The sequence below is a fragment of the Prionailurus bengalensis genome, chromosome D1 (genome assembly GCF_016509475.1).
Source record: "Prionailurus bengalensis isolate Pbe53 chromosome D1, Fcat_Pben_1.1_paternal_pri, whole genome shotgun sequence".
NCBI lineage: Eukaryota > Metazoa > Chordata > Mammalia > Carnivora > Felidae > Prionailurus > Prionailurus bengalensis.
Window position 1 is genome coordinate 65,874,183 of NC_057346.1, and position 16,885 is coordinate 65,891,067.

The window sequence follows — 16,885 nt, forward strand, 5'->3', positions numbered from 1 at the left end:
AAGCAGAAGAGGAAGCACAGGGCATGGTGATCCAGAAGGTGTTGGGGGTTCAGAAGGGAAAACTACAGGGGGCATCCTGGAATCAGAGAGGGAGCAGAGCGGAGCCCAGGAACAAATAAGGAGGGGTCTAGGTCTTAGGAGCAAGGCAAAGAGCTGTCACCAGAAGAGGGCACAGGGAGCCAGAACCCACCAAGTCTGATGGTGAGGACTGCCTGGCGCAGAGCCTACAGAGGGCCCAGCAGCTGCCACTGTGGGAGGAGGACCTGCAGAGGGTATAGGTGGCAATTATTAGGAGTCAGGTAGGGCCAGCCTGCCCACGTTCTGGAAGAGGACTCTGCAATTCATCCTGCAGCAGTGTTTGCACTGAAACCCCCCCTTTGCCTCCACTGAAGCCGCTTGGCTCTCCTGTTTCTCCCACGTCCAAGGAGCCCAACTTCTCCTCTAGGACTGCATTCTATACTGTGAGGCCCCGGAACTTGCTGTATTTCCATTTCATGACTTTGTCAAGGGCCAAAGGACTTGCCTGACTTCAAAAGGGGCCATTGTGGGAGTGAGTCAAAAGCAGGAACAGCTCAGATGTTAAGGAAGAGCCACTGAAGTCAGTCACTCAGCTAGCAGCTTTTTTTTTTTTTAATTTATAAAAAGTCATGTTCTGTTTTCTGCATGCAAAACAAAACAAAACAAAAACCATGACACAAAACATTGGTGCTAAGTACACAGGAAAAGCCTGGGGGAGGGCAGTGGTGTGGGGTAAGCAGTGCAGGGGTGGTGTGGCGGGCCATGGCCTTGCACCCTTGCAGGGAGGATACCCTACATCTGCTCAGGTGCTGAAAGTGGGCCTCTCAGCATGCAGGGTCTCTGCGGTGGGAAAGGAATACGTGACTCTCGACTACGTTACTACGATCCCCTGGCCCAGCAGGCTATACCCAGCTAGGAGCTTCACGAATAAAAGGGGAGCTAAGCATTTAGCCCCGCATTTCTGCTTTATATTTGTAGTCTCCGGTGGTCCTTTGGAAGGATCTCAGTCAGGTTTGAGACTGTCACAGCCCTCACCTGGCTATCTGACACAAAGCACCATGATTCTCACTCAGGGAAGGTGGAAATGGGGGCCACAACACAGGAAAGATGACCTAGAGCATGAATTCATGAGGTAATTACAGAGGGAACCTCGCCAAGTCAACTAAACAGAGAAAACGATTCAAACATTGAAAGGAAAGTGGCCAGAGCCCAAGCCAGAGAGTCATGTGAGCCCCAAAGAACAGAGGGCTAGGTCTAAAGATTGCCTGGCTAGTGAAGCACGAAAGACTTAGTTACCCCAAACTGGGAAACGGGATTATGGAAGCCTGTCTGCGCAGGAGAGCCTGGCAGGTGCTGGTGAAAGAATGGCCGGTGGAGGATGGCCTCTCAGCCTGGGTGGCAAAGGAAATGAGCAGCACCACCGACTGACAAGGAAAGCAGAGCTTTCTCTGAGCAGAATGTTCCCCTTAACAAAGGCCCTACAAACAACAGCTTCCTTAAATTTCATCTTTTAGCAAAAATAAAGCCAAGCCACAACAAAGTGATGTCTCTGCGCCAGGCCACTGAAGCGCCAGGTCTGCAGCTCCCCCAACACCATCAGCAATAGGGTCCTTCTCAACCAAGTCCTGGCTGAGGAAGTAGCTTGACCCCCAGCATCTGCCTATGCAGTCTTCCCCAAACACCCCACACGGACCATGAAGATCCATCTCCATCCGAGATAGAGTCTAGAATTCCTGTTCCCATGGCTTCTAGAACATTTCCTTCTGCATTCTCGGAGAAGTGATGTCCTGAAGTTGCTTCAAAGTCACTGAAGGACACTAGCTTCTCACCTGTCAGTTTCCTCTTCTCTACCCTAGACAGAACTTCCCCCATGAATGATTACACCACGCTCCTGGCAGTCCCTTTGGCCTTCTCCAACCTCCAACAGAAAAGGGCTGCCAGTAGAGTCCTGACTTTTTTGGGGGCTGCAGACAGCCTGGGGATGAGTGAGTCCGAGAACTCACTTCTGATCTTTGGCTCTGCGAATGTGGAAAGGCTGAGAACTAGGATCTCTACGACAGAGGAGAAGCCTAGCACAGCGAGCCAGTTCTGGGTCACTACCCTTGCCCAACCCAACTCTCAGGTTTACCCAACCAGAACTCGGGCTCCAGATCTCTGAGTGGAGACAATGAAGGGATGGCCACTGACAATCACTTCTAGGAAGGCAGGTTCTGACACTAAAGAAGAGTTATTAACCCAAAGTAAGTGGCACAGAGGACAGGCTCTGAAGTTGACATCTCCTTAAGCCTGCACGTCTGAGCCTGAAGCTGTCGGTGGTCCCTGCACAGCCACCTGGCCCCGTCAAGAATGCCATACATACCACCTAGAGCACTTTCATAGCGGCCACCTAAGTCAACATCGGGACAGGGAGCATGAGAAACAAATACCCTGAAAACCGTTAGAACCCGAATAGGCACCAATTGAGACCTATGGCCTCTGGAAGCCTCCATCACCCTGCCCAGGGCAGCTTCCTGTCCTGGCAGGCCAAGCAAAGGCAAACAGTGACAGTCTTTGGCTGTGCTGGGCCAGGGATCACAGGCCTGCCATATGTCAGAACCTCTCTCCCTTCTTTTACCCTCTTCCGGACCCAGGAGGACTTCAGATAGATACATTGCTCCTGAGCCTTGCACACTGAAAGGTGAGAAAAGTCTGCTCTCCTTAGCAGAGAGCAGTCACCAAGGAAGTTAAGTCCTCCCAAGCCTGACCAGACTTGGTCTTGTCAAGTGGACCCCACACATCTGATTTTTCTGGTAATAGGGAACACCTCCCTCTTTGCTGTTTATTACTGAAATCTTCTCTGTAGTGGATGCACTATGGCTCCCAAATGAATGTTGTAAGATGCAAACGGCAAAGAGCACTACACAGCTCGACAAGACTTGTCTCACATCCACGATCTGAAGAGAATGAGCTGAAAGGTGGGGAGGAGTGGTCAACAGGATGGGGCGCCAGCTGCCAGAGTGCTCGCTGTACCGCCAGCTCTCACACCTGGGAGATGCTGCTGGCCAGGCGGAACGACATTCTTTTTGCTCTTTCATTCTCCTGAAAGAAAAAAAAATATGTGTGTGTGGAATCAAAATAACCAAAGGTAGTGCTTATTAACGTGCAAAGGCAAAATGTCCAGACTGGGACTCCCCAGAGCCAAAGTGTTTTCCTCTGCCCCAGGAATGCAACAGCAAAACTCACTGCAGCCACTAAACATGGTGGGCCAAGTGATGTAAACAACTGGCGATGGCTGCACACAGCAGGCAGGCAGGCAAGACATTTCAGTGGAATGAAACAGCACTGAACTGTGTCCCATGTGTGCATATGTGGGACCAGACACAGGTCAGAAGCGCTCTCTCTACTGTAAGCAACACCTCTCCCTCCTTCTCTACACCAAGGAGCTGAAAATATCCCTTCCTTTCTCCCAAACGGAATTTGAGACCAGGTCCTGAGACCAGATGTTTCTCCTCTTCCGGGGACCACAGTGGAGAAGAATCAGCATTGAGCTGTGAATCGGGAGACCTGGCCTCCCACCCTGCTGTTAATTTGCTGGGTGACCCTGGGCAGACGCATCCACCTCTCTGAGTTTCAAGCCTCAGTGGTAATGAGACTTGATGAGCCCTGCACTGCCCTGACTTCCTGTTAGACTACAGGCTTGGGAGCAAGGGTTCCTTTTGAGCACTCTCTGTGCCTCCAGCAGCTTTGCTTTAGGCTGCTCTGTACACGCTGCTTGGGTGCCCCCTGACTGCCCACCCACCGGCCCCACAACCTGCCTGCCAGCTGGCAGCAACTCTTTACCATATGTCGCCGCCGCCTCTTGGGTTGGATGCCCTCCTGCACGTAGGGGGGCCATGGGAAACCCTGCGGAGTGGAATACCCACTCTCACTTGACACCTCCTCGGAGTCTGAGTCCTCCTGCCTTGGCTGGGCAAACCGTTTCTCCGGGTAGATCTCCTTCAACCAGCCCTCAAAGAACACTTCCAGGCAGCGGCCGGCCTCTGCAACCTCTGAGTCGGGCTGAAGGGGAAGGAGAGCAGTGATGGTCTGGCCCGTATCCACCACCCCATCTCTTCCAGGTCCCTCAAGAGCTATACAAAGAGCACAAAGCCTGGCTAGGTTTCCTGGAGGTCTAGAATGTGACATTTTCTCCTGAAGACTCAAGATAACCAGTTTGGTACCATCTCTTCAAGCAGAAGTGACCCTGACAGTTACCCACAGAGGGCCAACCACTAGCATTCCCCCCTTCTTCCTTCTGAGTCCACACTGAGGCCCAAGTGTGGGAGAGAGCTTTTAAACACTCACTACAGGAGACCCTAAAAGGTTCCCATGTCCTTATGGCAGCTCAGGACCAAACCTGATATCCCCCATCCAGGCATGAGTCTTGGGGTCACTGGGAAATAGAGGAGGGGGAAAACAGGCAAGACATACATAATTGAACTTCGCACAGTTCCAGAACATGAGGCGGACGTCTGACACCACCTCCTCTGGGGTGGTGTAGTGAGCTGGGTCCTTCTTTTGCAGCTTCCTCCGAATGATTGACAGGTCCATGGGCCTCTTGATAATCTGGTAGTAATGCCGAGCCTTGGGGGAGCAAAGAAGGGGAAGCAGGAAGAGAGAAGTAGAGGTACAGAGAAGAAAGAGGGAGAGATGGAGAATGAGTTGAAACAGATGTGAAAGGACACAAGAGAACAGCAGCAAGAAGAAAAGAGAAGAAAGGAGACAAAAAGGGAGAAGGAGGAATGTTTCACTGTCAAGTCAGGTGTGGTGTAACAGCAGCTGGGCTGGGGGGCTGCGGTGGCCACACTGAGACCGCTAGCCCATGCAAGGATTAATCAGACTTCCAGTGGCCATGCCCTGAGCCCGCCCCAGGGTAGCACTTGGACTCACACCCAGGCCCAGGGCCCTTGGAGCCGGCAGAAACAGGAAGCCTTCCTTACCAGCGGGCTGACAGGTTCATGGAAGGGCAGGCTGAGGCTATGGCAGCACAAGGACAGTACCAGCTTTTCACACTTCTGCAGAAACCAGAATGGCAGCACGTTACTTCGGCCTGGCCCCATCTCAAGAACGGAAGACAGTGACCCTGATAACTCCAGCGGGGTCAGCTCTGTCCCACAGGGCATGGGCCAACACATTAAGGCACAGCACAGCCTGCTAGACTAGAGGAAGACAGCTGGCAGAAGGGAATCCATAGCAAAAACCCCCATGGGCCAAGCTGTCAGGCATAGCCCAACAGAGAGATACCTGGAGAGACTTCCCATCCCCCTCAGAAAGGCCTCAGCCCCTGGCACAGGGAGGCTGCCCCAGGCAGGGAACCTTGTTTTCAGAAACACCTCCCTACCTTCTGGTCATAGATGCTCAGGCCAGGAGTGGCCCGCATTCCAGGCTGATTATAGCGGGCATTCTCACAGTCGTACTCCATCTCGGGCTGGGTCAGGCTGCGGCACAAGGTACATACCCAGTCTCCCCTGCAGAGGCAGATGAGGCCAAATTAGGCATCAGCAGGTGGCCCAGAGCCACCTCCCCTCTCCCTCTGCTCCAAGATGGGGGCAGAGAGAGAGAATGGTATGGGAGACTCAGTCCCTAGGCCTGCCCTGTAGGGAATGGCTTCCTAACCACAAGCTTTAAAGAAATTCACTAACTTGGGATGGAGTGACTCCAGAAAAAAATTGGATTTAGCAAGGGGCTGAGAGAGGAGTATGGGGACAAACCTGTGTGTGTAGGAAGAAACTGGGAACAGAGGAAGAAAAACAGCCACTCAAATTTCAAACACCTTCCTATCCATGCATAGAAGGCACAAGGCAGTAGGGCCACTGACTCACATACCTGCAATTCATGCAGGCCCAGAGAGGGGAGGAAGCCCATTTGAAGGAGCTCTGTGGGCCTGGCCTGGAATAGTCATCCCTGGAAGATCACCCTGCTAGGCAGCCAATGGCCCTAGATTGGCACAACTCACCCGGGGAAGCTGAGCAGAGCCGGCAAGTGGCAGGAAAGGTGGAACACTTTGGGGCAGCGATCGCAGCACAGCAACTCTCCCCCATTGAGGCACACAGCGCAGAAGTCCTCATTCTCTATTGGTACTGGGGGCCCCTTCTTGGCTCCAGGGGTCCGAGGAATGAGTCTTTGTTCTTCAGGAGATGCACCCTCCCCCTCTGGTGGCTGCTGCCCCGCCAGAGAAGTGACAGTGACCTTTCTTCCCCCCAGACTTGGGGCCTGGATGGCATCAGGCATGTTGTTCTGGCTGACCTTGGAGAAGAAGTGAGTCTGAGCAGTCAGCACAGCACCAACAAGTTGTGGAGGGAGGGAGAGGAGGGACTGACAAGCCCTGGGCACCAATTTATTCCAGGCCCCCAGGCCAGCTGAACCCCAAGAATGCTGAGCCTCCTGATATGCATCTCACAAGCCCCTGGCAGCTGAGGACAAGTCTGGTCAGGCTGCAGCCCCACTCAGACTCTGGACAAGGCCAGAGCCAGAATTCTGAATGAAGTGGAGAAAGAAGAGAGGCTCCTAAGGTGGGCCAAGCTCAAGGACAAGACAGAACAGAGTGGTACCTTAATAGACATGCTGGAGGACTCAGTGCCACACTCAATGATCAGCAGGAAGCTCCCATCCTGCTCATTCTTCTGGGGCTTCAACTTGAACACAGGCATCTCTCCCGAGGAGGCAGCACAGATCTTGAGCCGCTCCAGTCGCACATAGGGAATCTTAGGCTCGCTGTTGAAGGGCCTGTGGCAAGAGAGACACCCCTGGGTCTTAGGGGGAGCCTCCTCTGACCCCAGCCTCTAAGTCAGCTCAACCATGATCCGACAACTGAACTGCTGCTCAAGATCTCCTCAGTCCCACCCCATGCAGGCCCATGTTTCTCCCTCCCACCCCCGGCGAGCTGTTTGCTCAAAGAAGAGGGGATTCCTAAAGAGGGAGGACTTCACACAGAGCACATGCCCTCTGGTGCAGGAGCCAGGATAGCTTCCCACAGGCATCCCAGACTCCCACAGGCATTCCAGACTCCCAACCACACAGATCCTACTCAAGGGTCTGGGAGTTGAAGAAGACAGTTGCAGGCAAACTTCTGCTTCTAGTGAAGTCATCAAGTGTGCTGACTTTCTGTGCCAACCTCCCAGGACATGAAGTTGAGGGGTGGGAGAGGGAGGTTGGGCCAAGAGCCTGTTACCTGATACTCTGGTTCCCTTTTGCATCCAATTCCAGGGCTCCTTGTTTAAAATTCTCATACTCTAATGCAAAAGACAAATACCTGTGACATACATTTATAACAACATGCCCAATACCCATACCTTCCACTCATGTGCTATTCATACCTTTGGCCACACACCTATCATACAACTGTTACCCACAGTGTAATCATTCATAATGGTGGCAATCCTAACACGGCTCTCCTTCCTGAGAGAAGAAGGCCACCTTCTTTTAAAAAGAGAAACAACACTCAGAGGCTGTCTATGGGTGAGTGTTGGGTCGGGTGAGGGGCCAGCTTCTCACCTTCCAAATGAGCTCAGAAATCCCTTGTTTCCCATATACTGGGGTTATGTGCTCTCAGGGGTCATTCTGTCCAGCCTCTGCATTTTCAGCCAAATTCTGATATTCTAGTACTGCCTGAGAATCTAGCTCATACCACATAGGCAAGAGGCTCCCGTAGCCCTACCCTGGGTAGAGCAGTAGAGCCTGTGTAGCTGGGCAGGGGGCAGTGTGGGGAGAGAGGAGGATACTAGCATTTAGTGAGCACCCACTCAGCACCAGGCACTATCCTAGGCACTTTCCTTGGGCAAGCACAGTCCAAAAATTTGATTATTTAAAATTCAGGTTTCCATTATTACACAGTTAATAAGAACCAATCAGTGTTCAGTTAGTCTTTCAGTCAGTGCAAAGAAACAAGGGGAAAATTATTTCATTTTCATTTATTAGACATATGGGAAATAGACAGATCATTACAGACTAAACACACATCATACACTAAACAGAAAAAGTCCCAAATTTTCACTCGGCAGTTGCTTACAAATTTTCCAGCTAGCCCTCGCCTACCACAGAAGAAGGCAAGTCCCATTTGAGAAGGGGTGTAGGTAGCTGAGAAGAGAATCAGAGCCAATCTCCACCAGTCCAAATTCTCTTTACTATGAGGCACACCATAAATCCAGATGACTGCTGGGTGCAAGGCAAGTTCTTGTTACTACAGAGAAAGTCATCAAATGATCTCACTGTAGTTATTTGGCCCAGTAGTCTACAAAGTAGTTACACTAGCCCCATTTACAGAGAAAGAAATCACCTCAGAAAGGTTAGGGGTCTCACACAGGATCAAACATAAAAAGACAGAGCTGGTTTTCTATGATAGATCTACCTGACTCCAAAGTCACACATGCTCTGTTCCCTAAAATATTTTGTCAAGGCTAGCCCTTCTGGGATGAGTTTTGGGATGAGTTCTTCCCGGGAAGAGTTCTTCCTTCTGGGATGAGTTCTTCCTGCTTCCCCCACCTCTAACCCAGACCTCCATGGGAATGTTACGTGGAGCTAAGTCTTGGCCATGCCTGGATCAGCCCCGGCCACAGTGAGGAAAACAGAACAGGTACCAATAAGTCAGTTCTAGAGGGAAGAAGTGAACTGAGCAGAGAGAGAGAGAAACACTGCTCCCTCACACCTAGAGCCTGTCTCCTGACCTCTCTGTCACCTGGGAGTGCTGAGCTCATGTTTGTGGCCAGCACAAATAACAGGCTACTGACTTGAGCCTCACCTTTTGGGTTCCGGTACTGTTGCAGAGCCATGGACGTGTTGATCACTGGGACCAGTGGGGGTTTCTTCACAGAGAGGTTAATTGGCTCCTCTAGTTCTGAAGGGATAGCCAAGTCCTTGGAAGCATCCAGACCAGGGGTTGTGGAGTCTTGTCTCAGAGAGTCAGTGAAGCGGGTAGAATCCTCACTTTCCATCTTTCAAAAGCGAAAGGCCAACAAGAATCAAAGAAATGAGACATTTTTATTGTTACTGGTCATAAAGCTATTAAGCTAAGGCCAGGATAAGCTCTTATCTGCAGCGGCCACCCTTTTGCCCAGTGATGAGTAGAGGGTGTGGAATGGTATTTACCCAGGACTTACCTTACACAGGGCATTCCCGAGAGAGGGGTCAGCCCCATCTCCAGGGCACAGGCTCCCTACAGCTCGCCCAGAGCCAGGACTGCAGCTGGATCCAGTTTCTGGTTGCACGTCAGAAGCTGGAGGCATGCTCTGCAGAGGACAAGTCGCCAGACTTGGCATAGCCTGGGTGGGACCAGACATCAGGTTGGGCCTGACCTGTGACTGATCACTTGCTAGGCTTGTGATGGCCTGGGAGGAATCACTCATCAGGCTGGGCATGGACTTGGGTGTGCCGCGCACAAGGCTGGGTATGGTTGGCAGATGACCCACTGTCAGGCTGGGCATAGCCTGGTTTTGACTGCTCATCAGGCTGGACACAGTTGTGGGGGTGCTGCTCAGCAGGCTTGGTACCATGTGGGAAGGGGCGGCAGGTAGGCTGCTCACGCTCTGGATCTGTGGCTCTAGGGTCCTTGCCAGCCTGGTAGATGACAGCTCCATCTCCAGTGTGTTGGAAAAGCCCATGATGCTCACCGAAGTGGAGTGCTGCAGGAGTAAAGACAAGGCAGAGTCAGGCTCTTAGCAGGGAATGGGGGGGAAGGAGGAGAGAGGTACAGCCCTCAAGAACTCCCACGCTCAGATTTCACCCTGGCCTCAGAGACTAGTAGTAGCAAGGAACTCACACAGCACATGAAGTCCCCATTCCCATTCCCCTGCACCGAGGAGGCTGGTAGAGAGGCAGGCACAGGCTGAGGACACTGGCGTGCATATGTGTGTGAATGTGTGTGTGTGAGAGAGAGAGAGGGAGGGAGAGAGAAAGAGACAAGACAGTGTGGAAGAGTGAGAGATAGCCTACCACCTGACCTGAGGGTGGTATGCGCATGTGTGCATGTGCACGTGCGTGCACACACACACACACACACACACACACACAGCCACCATTAGTCCACGCCCCTCAACCCCTATCCAGTACCTAGTCAAAGGGTCAGACTGTAGGACTGCCCTCCAGCTTCACATTCCCTTCTGACTAAATCACTAGTGCCTTCTTGTCCCTTCTGGGGGTCCTATAGACTAGTTTCTGTTACATAAAAGTGGAAGGAAGTTCAGAAGGCTCAAACTCTGATCTGCCTCAGGCCTTCTCTGAGATAATGCCAAGGCTCAGGGAGCCCCAGTTAGTGCTGGGGAACTAATTCCTTTGCATAAAGCCATTCTTTTCCTTTGCATAAAGCCCTACAGTGCATTCCACCACTCAGGACAACTGTGAAATCAATGGCTTATCCCCTGTCCTGCTCTGCAGCCACAGTTCATCCCTGAACCCTCCCATTCTCTGAGCTCCAGCCACTCACACATTTTTCAGTTCCTGAAACAAGCCAAGCCTTCCCTCCACCTAGAATCTTCATCCCTTTCAAAGAGACTGCTTCTGCTCCAGGGAACATTGTCCTATCCCTGCCCCTGTCCCACTTACCCTTCTGAACTCAGCTCACCTGTGATTTTTTTTAGAGCAAAGCCTCTTTTCATTCTGTGGCCCAGGCCTGGTTCCCTCTTTTGTGTTCTCATAACTCCTTTTTATACTGTATTCTCGTAGCTGTAAGACCATTTGATTAATCTCCGTTTCCTCCATGAATTGTAAACTCTATTAGGGCACGGATTTTACTTATTTTGCTTACCCAGTGTATTTCTAGACTCAGGAGCAGTCCCTGGCTGAATAAATGAATTAATGAGCTATTTACAATTTTAAAAAACAACATAATGTGTGATTTTTTATTCTACAAATCTTAAACCAAACAAATAGCAGCTTAGTTCTATTAAAAACTGTGTGTATGCATCTCTCTAAAATAATGGTTGTCTTCATATAGCTAAAATTTATTGAGCATTTATTATATGTAAGGAAATTTGCTAAGTGTCTTACATACATTTCCTCGCTTAATCCTCATAACAAACATTAAAGGGTTGTTGTGAAGGTTAAAAGAAAGAATCCATGTAAAGATTTAGAACATCTGCCATATTGTAGGTACTCAACAAACCCCAGCTACGGCTAATGCTGCTGCAATTATTGTTATTGTTATTATTCTTCTTATGGCCCTAATTTTACACTTGAGAAAAATGAGTTTCAGAAAGGCATCTGAAGTTTTTAATGCTACTGAACACATAATTTTGTATATTTCTATTTCTCTTTACTTGTGCTCACACGCAGAAACACGATTTTTGCATATTGACCTGGTACCAGAGACCTTGTTGAAGTCACTTGGGGAATTTCTGTGAACACAAATCATGTCATCTGTGAAGAGTTAAGTTTTATTTCTTCCTTCTCCTGTGTTTTCCGGCCTTACTCCACCAGCTAAGACCTCCCGTACCAGGTCAAATAGAAGCAGCGATAGTAGCTGAATTGTCTTGTTCCTGATCTCGGGGGATCCTTTCAATATTCCACCAACTAACAATGATACTTGATGTGGGATTTTCACAGATTTAGAATCCAGATCTCTGGCCCCGAAGCCACACTCTTGACTGTGGCCCATCTAGCTCTGTCCTTCCCTGTGCTTCCTCCCCTCCCCTTCCCATACTCTACACTTCAGCCTCTGTCCTTCCCTCGCCTGCTCCCTCTTCCTCTCCTGTTTTCCTTTCTTCTTATCATCTCTTCCTCTTCTCTCCCAACACCTTTCCCTTATTATTTAACTGCTTTAGTAAAGCTTACATTTTCTATTCTTAATTCCCAATTCGAAAAGCAGATAAGCTAAATACCTTTGTTTCTCCAAAGAAAATTTTTTATTTCTAGATGTTCCTTGGTAGTGCAATAGTGTTCAATAAAAAGGCTTCCATTTGCTCTATAGTCTAAGTCCCAAGATAAGGAATATTGAGGAGAACGAAGTATGGGGAGAATACTCAGAGCAAATTGGGTAGATTAAGCATGGAAGAGCCGCCTCAAACATGCCCTGGCCTGCATCCCTTGGCATTCCCTGCTGTCCTGGTTATATACTACCACAGCTTTCTAAGATTCGATCTTTCCTTATCTACCTACAAGAATACCCAAAGATTGTTGGAATCTCTTTTGTAACATAGGACAGTCTAACCCTTTGAGCTGGTTTCTTTCACCTTTTCCCCATTTGACGTGTATATTTAGTGCAACTCTGGTTGTCATCTCATCTGCCAATGACATAGATGGCTCTGTGTGAGATCCTTGGTGCCAAGCATTAAGGGCATCAAAATCTACCTGGGACAATCCCAAGTAATAATGGTCAGGTGCTGTAGGTCACAAGATATGCACAACATTAAATCCCCAAAGACAACGCTCCCCAGATTAGAGGCAGGATATCTCTACATCTCCAGATTAAAGGTAGGATATCTTTGTAAGATATCTACTCCCCTGTCCTGATTATTTATTGTGCATCATTAAGTATGACTTAATGATAGAGGACAGGAGGGCATGAGTACTGAGCCCTAGAAGAACTGTGGAAATTCTATCAGTTTATTTTGAGTTGGGCCTGCTGAACCTGCTCCTATAAACACCGAGCACACAGCACAAGGTCAATAACATGTCCTAAGAGACTGCAGACTAGACTAGTCTTTTTCAAGTCCACATTCACATTCAGTCTCAAGGAGACCACAGCTATCAGGAAGTAGGGGAAAGCCTTAGTAGTGGTAAAAAGAACCTGAGAAATTTCCAGGATCTCAGAGAAAGTGTTATAAGGAAGCCAGCACCACCCCATTTCTATAGGCTATACAAATACAGCTGCATTTCTGGAACATATGTATGCTGTGTGTTAGTTATTTTTGATACTTCATTTGGCTCTCTGGGTGAAAAGATGCAAAATATTAAAATGGAAGGAACTATTTCATGTGTAGGAAGAAACACAGGATTGAGAACCTCCTTTCTACCCTGCTGCCAGTGCTGCAAAGTGAGTAGAGGCAAGGGGAGAATCAAATTTCCGGGCCAGGAAAGCAGGCTGAGGAACCAGGGCATGGGAGGAAGGACAGGGCTTCTTGAGAGCACACTAGGCTTGAGAATATGGCCATTCCTGACATTTGGTGCCTCACACACAGAAGGTGCTCATCTCTCAATGGAGATGACATTGCCTGCCCTCTCTAGCAACCAGGATTGTTCAGAGATCAAAGGAGAGAAGGCAAAATTATATGGCCAACTGTAAGGTCTATAAATGGCAACTACTGACCCTTCCAAGTTGTCAGCTACATGACACCTTTCCTTCTTCTTCACATGTAAAACCTTCAGATTTCATGAGGCAAAATATGTACTTTGAAGTCTGCAAGTGAAAAACTATTTTCTAGATCAGGGAGGAAGAGAAGACAAAAATGCCAAAAACATTCACTCTGAAATCAGCTCAGGTCATCTCTGTGGTACAAGGGGAGACTGCTCCGAGCCTCTTACCTCTCTTACATAGTGTCTCCTCACTTGCTCCTAATTTTCTTTCCTTCCTCCATGCTGTATGTTCCTATATGTGTCCCTTTCCTCTTCTTTTCTCTCTTTATCTCTTTTTGCCATCTGCCTGACCTGTGACCTGTCTAAATCACCTCACCTGGAACCTACAGAATCTGTCTGAACCACCAGCATCCACAACCTGCCTGACCTACGACTTCCCTGAACTGTCTGTCAGCCTCTTCTACTAGTCACCTGTGCAATCCTTCGTCCACCTGCCGCCTCCATCCCCATCCTCACCACTTGGGTCTTTTTCTGGAGTTCAATGTGCTTATTTATATCATTACAATGATTGTCACATGATGTTATCAAAATTTGGAGAAGGCACTGTTCTTTCATTCAACAGAAAAGGAAACTGAGACACAGAGCAATTACACAGATTTCCCAAGCTTATATAGGCCTAAGACTAGGAGTCTGGGCCCAGCCTTAAAAGCCTGCTGGCTGGTCTTGCTTTTGTGCCATTAGCTAGTGCTCTAGTAAAACATGATAGAGAAGTCAATAAACAGACACTTAATGCACATGCCCTGAGTTTAATATAAATTTCAGGTTCTTACAGCAAGATAATATTGCTGGGGATAAAGCAGCACAAATAGGGTGGTGTTCCACAGATATTAATTTTCCATATATCTGAACCATACCTCTTTCAATAACAAAATGCAGTTGGCTTTAAAAAATTATTTTGAGTGGGACTACTTCTAAAACACTTTACACACCACCCTGTCATATTAAATAGAGTTCATGAAGCCTAATGAGACCACTCCTTAAGGACATAAACAAGCTTGGATGGACTTCTGTTGCTGGAGTAGGCTGTAGTTCAGTGATGCTATAAGGCAATGCAGGGCTTAGCTTGTCCTTTCACCAAATGACCTCACACTGTGGCACTTTTCCAGGTGATGGTTCTTGTCTTCTCCTTTGTCGTTAGCTGACATTACAGAAGTCCTGACTCCTTGCTTCACTCTGCTTACTGCTACCACGTAGGAAAACTAAAATTTCCAAAGGAAACCATGTAACTAAGTTTGCTGTCAAGACCTCTATACTAGACACCTGAGTGTGGCCTTATGATCTCATGCAGAAATAATGTGTGGGCTTTGTGACATCTGTTCTTGTTGCTGTTCCGAAGCTTTGCCTGCTCACTTCTGGGTTTTTGCCCCAGTAGTTAGGATTGTCAAAGACTGATTGCCCTGTAAATGTACAGAGGAAAGGGGAGCAATGACTTGGAAGTTAAGTCTTGGAAATACATTAAAGGCCTTCATTCTGGCTGAAAGAAACAGATGAGGAGATAAGGATTGAGGTATACAGATTTGTATTAAATCATGGAATATCTGAGTGCTTCAAAGCTTCAGATTGGGTAGACTGGTTTAACATTAGTAGATCTTCAAACAACTGAATCAGATACCTGAGGAAGGAACTCATTTCCCCAGCAAGTTGTTTCACAAGTTGATTTTTAATAGCAAAGTTGTAGCTTTTATGGACAGTGAGTGGTCCCCCAGCTGAATGGAAAGCTCTTATACAAATTAAGACTATTCCTTTGGATGGGAATGCAACCTAGTGCAGCCACTCTGGAAAACAATATGGAAGTTCCTCAAAAAACTAAAAATAGAACTACCCTACGACCCAGCAATTGCACTACTAGGTATTTATCCAAGGGACACAGGTGTGCTGTTTCAAAGGGACACATCCACCCCCATGTTTATAGCAGCACTATCAACAGTAGCCAAAGTATAGAAAGAGCCCAAATGTCCATCGATGGATGAATGGATAAAGAAGATGTGGTATATATATACAATGAAGTATTACTCAGCAATCAAAAAGAATGAAATCTTGCCATTTGCAGCTATGTGGATGGAACTGGAGGGTATCACGCTAAGTGAAATTAGTCAGTCAGAGAAAGACAAATATCATATGACATCATTCATATGAGGACTTTAAGAGACAAAACAGATGAACATAAGGGAAGGGAAACAAAAATAATATAAAAACAAGGAGGGGGACAAAGTGTAAGAGACTAATAAACATGGAGAACAAACAGAGTGTTGCTGGAGGGGGTTTGGGAGGGGGGATGGGCTAAAAGGGTAAGGGGAATTAAGGAATCTACTCCTTAAATCATTGTTGCACTATATGCTAACTAACTTGGATGTAAATTTTAAAAAATTAACTTAAATCATAAATCTAAAAAAAAAAAAAAGACTATTCCTTTGGATATAACTATGGTAATACATGCTAACTGACCAGAATCAAATGGGAAAACATTCATGGGTGATGAAGAGATAAGAACTGAAGAGTGTCCAGTGTCCTGATGATTCAGGAAAAACAGAAATGGTAAAGAGGATCTTAGAGTCAGAGGTGGAAGGAAGAGGAAAGGAATAGGCTGATTCCTATAAATCTGAAGTAAAAGCCAGAATGAATGAAACACTCAAACCCAAGCCTTGGAGACTCTGAAGAATTAGCCCAGAGATATTTTGGCCAGTCCACTGTAAGGAAATTTAGGGCCCAGGAGCAAGGACCTGTTTTCTCATGAACCAGGAAACCTAGACAAAGATCTTAGATTTGATCTGTAAGTGAAATCAGGCTAGAACAGAGGAAAGAGCCTTCCTAGAAGTTGCAAAATTCAGGGAGCCAGACCTGGGGAATACTTGGCTTGGTTTCTGAGCAGGACAGAGCAGAACTCTGTATAGATCTGCAATTCCTGACCAGAACTCAGGCTGTGCCCTAAGAAAGCTTCACGAGGCCCTGGGAAGATTCTGAGCAAATTCTGCTGTTGAGACCAGGCTATGAGGCAACGATCATTCCTGGAGTTGAGAAGCCATGACCTGGCCCATGGCCATGGATCTGGAGACTATGAAGGCAGGACACCCAGTACTTCCTTTACGTAAGCCAAGATTTAGAGTATGAGTTAAAGCAAGACACTTCCCATCTCTGGACTTTAATTTCCTCCTCCACAGGTTAATGTACATTTGAGTTATAAGAATCAAATTGAAAACTCAGGCATCAAAGTGCTTTGATAATGATATAAATGCTCTTCATGTGAGTCATTATCCTTTCCTCTTCTGCGTCACTCTTACTAATGTAGACCACAGGAATGCCTACTGCTTGGGCATCATTTACTAAAAATACATCTCAGACTCCTCTGAAGCCATAAGCAGCATCCTGGTGGTCTTGCTCAGCCTTCCGTGGAGGATGTGGACCACATGTGAGTGGAAGAGAGGTCCTCCTTGCAGCTGAATTACGGCTCAGACAGGCTCTCTGTGATGCCCACAGCCTTGACTTCAGGAGAGGTCTGAGGAAAAGCGTGCTGTGTGTCCTTCAGCAGTTGACTCATTCAGAAGTATAAAATGCAGCCATCAAAATG

General features: G+C 48.0%; 1 protein-coding gene across 2 annotated transcripts in view; it reads right to left on the reverse strand.

Moving 5' to 3' along the window:
* Positions 1 to 607: 607 nt before the first annotated feature.
* TRIM66 (tripartite motif containing 66) overlaps positions 608 to 16,885 on the reverse strand; it is a 57,449-nt gene continuing 41,171 nt past the window's right edge. For both annotated transcript variants that reach the window (XM_043580576.1, XM_043580577.1), the window contains exons 11-20: positions 9,132 to 9,653; positions 8,774 to 8,966; positions 7,208 to 7,268; positions 6,588 to 6,762; positions 5,993 to 6,282; positions 5,378 to 5,504; positions 4,977 to 5,051; positions 4,468 to 4,620; positions 3,838 to 4,056; positions 608 to 3,096 (exon numbers count right to left, since the gene is read on the reverse strand). In XM_043580576.1, coding sequence (XP_043436511.1) covers positions 3,037 to 3,096; positions 3,838 to 4,056; positions 4,468 to 4,620; positions 4,977 to 5,051; positions 5,378 to 5,504; positions 5,993 to 6,282; positions 6,588 to 6,762; positions 7,208 to 7,268; positions 8,774 to 8,966; positions 9,132 to 9,653 — 1,875 coding nt within the window. In that variant the 3' untranslated portion in view covers positions 608 to 3,036. The remainder of the gene's footprint in view (positions 3,097 to 3,837; positions 4,057 to 4,467; positions 4,621 to 4,976; positions 5,052 to 5,377; positions 5,505 to 5,992; positions 6,283 to 6,587; positions 6,763 to 7,207; positions 7,269 to 8,773; positions 8,967 to 9,131; positions 9,654 to 16,885) is intronic.